General features: G+C 45.4%; 1 protein-coding gene across 1 annotated transcript in view; it reads right to left on the bottom strand.

Moving 5' to 3' along the window:
* LOC106533824 (cilia- and flagella-associated protein 46) overlaps positions 1 to 1,455 on the bottom strand; it is a gene marked incomplete at both ends in the record, with an annotated part of 6,137 nt that extends 4,682 nt beyond the window's left edge. Inside the window, 3 exon segments of the mRNA XM_014030263.1 lie at positions 881 to 975; positions 1,076 to 1,199; positions 1,291 to 1,455. Of these exon segments, the coding sequence (XP_013885717.1) occupies positions 881 to 975; positions 1,076 to 1,199; positions 1,291 to 1,455 (384 nt within the window).
* Between the last annotated feature and the right edge of the window lie 289 nt (positions 1,456 to 1,744).

Here is a 1,744-nt window from a genome sequence, read left to right as displayed (position 1 = left end):
CAACAATAAACCATAGTAAACAACAATAAACCATAGTAAACAACAATAAACCATAGTAAACAACAATAAACCATAATAAAGAACATTAAAAATAGCATCAGAGCTGCTCAGGCTGTTTGTCTCTGAACTGTTTATTAGTAGATTTAAATGAAACAAACAGGTCTGTCCTGTAATGACATCTTATCTCAATGAGACAATCTGTGTAATTAAAGGTTCAGACCAAATCAAACTAAATGAACACATGTCAGCTTGTATTAATGCACAACTTTGTGTCTTTGTTCAGACTGTCACAGCAACACAMAAATACCATCGTTATCCTCAGAACAGGACTTTAGAAGCTGTTGAGTCTCCAGGGTCAATCTGTTTCACTCCAGGTTATTTCTTTTCCAAGCTGCCTGACAAAAACACCTCAGTGAACCTGAAGGGCTCGACACACAGGAGGCGACAACCGCTCCTCCTCCTCCAGCCAAGCGACCGGTGAAAATCCTGCATGTGGAATTTTGCGTACGTAGATGTGCACACGTGAGCTTGTGACACAACATAAAGCCCCTCCCCTCCCCCTGAGGGAGGCTGCTGTTTGTGCACCCTGCTGGAGCTCAGGACAGAACATCCTGCAGTCGTTTACAGGAAGTGTTGCAGCTCAACACAACATGACAAACAGAAAAACAGAAAGGAGAAAGAACTAAACGTGACTTTCAATCATCTGTAAAAGCAGGAACCATCAGTCAGTGAAGGAGCTGAAGGGTCCTCGCTTTCTTTTCTTGTTTTAGGCACAAGCTGTTCTTCCTCAGCCCACAGACAGGATGATGACATTTACTGACTAAAACCTGTTTTCCTGTCAGAAACAGCTGAAGTAAAACACAACAGAATCTGTTCTTACCTCTTCAGCTCCTGGATTTTATAAATGACTGTTAAGGTTGTGTTCTGCCTGCTGCTTTCAACGAGCAGCTCATCTTCTGACAGTTTGAATTCTACCTGAAACAGAAAATAAGGCTTTAAATCATGACGTCTCTCATTAACAGGTGTATTTAAATAAACTTTATTTCCTGTAAAACCTGAACAGGAAGCTGATCACCTGRAGTTTATACAGTTTGGAGTAAAGCTGAGGAGTTTGTGTCTTAATGAAGTTTTCTGTAACTCGAGCTAAACGTGCAGCCTCCTCCACCTGTCCGGAGTCGACGAGGCATCGGACCAGGTGTCTGCACAGAAACACGGTCCAACCGGGTCAGAACAACAGCGTCCAGTTCACCTGACTGCTGCAATTAGAGTCTGGGTCTGGGAGACCCTTACAGGCCGAGTTCAGCCCTCCAGCTGTGGTCCGGGTCCGACACCTCCTCCAGGCTCTGCAGCACCTGCTTTAAGGAGGGGACCAGGTGGCAGCACCGGCCCGGCTGCAGGAGAGGACGCACCGTGTGGAGGTACAGCACCGAGGCATTGAACACCATGAAGTGAAGTCTGGAACACAGAGAGGGTCCGGTCAGGGTCAGGGTCAGGGTCACACAGGTTCTGCTAACGGATCCACTGGAGAGTGGGTTCAACGTGGATGTGTTAGATATGAGCTCCCTGTGGTGTTCATTCAACATGTGGTGCACATGTTTCTGCACATGTTTCTGCACATGTTTCTGCACATGTTTCTGCACATATAACAACTTCTGTTGTTTCATCTGTATTAAGGGCTCGACACACGGGAGTAGGGGTGTAAGAAAATATCGATACACTGAAATATCGCGATATTTCATTTCCA

Source organism: Austrofundulus limnaeus, unplaced genomic scaffold (genome assembly GCF_001266775.1).
Source record: "Austrofundulus limnaeus strain Quisiro unplaced genomic scaffold, Austrofundulus_limnaeus-1.0 Scaffold1030, whole genome shotgun sequence".
Taxonomy (NCBI): Eukaryota; Metazoa; Chordata; class Actinopteri; order Cyprinodontiformes; family Rivulidae; genus Austrofundulus; species Austrofundulus limnaeus.
Note: the sequence above shows the minus strand (reverse complement) of the source record. Positions and strands in the feature narration are given on the sequence as shown.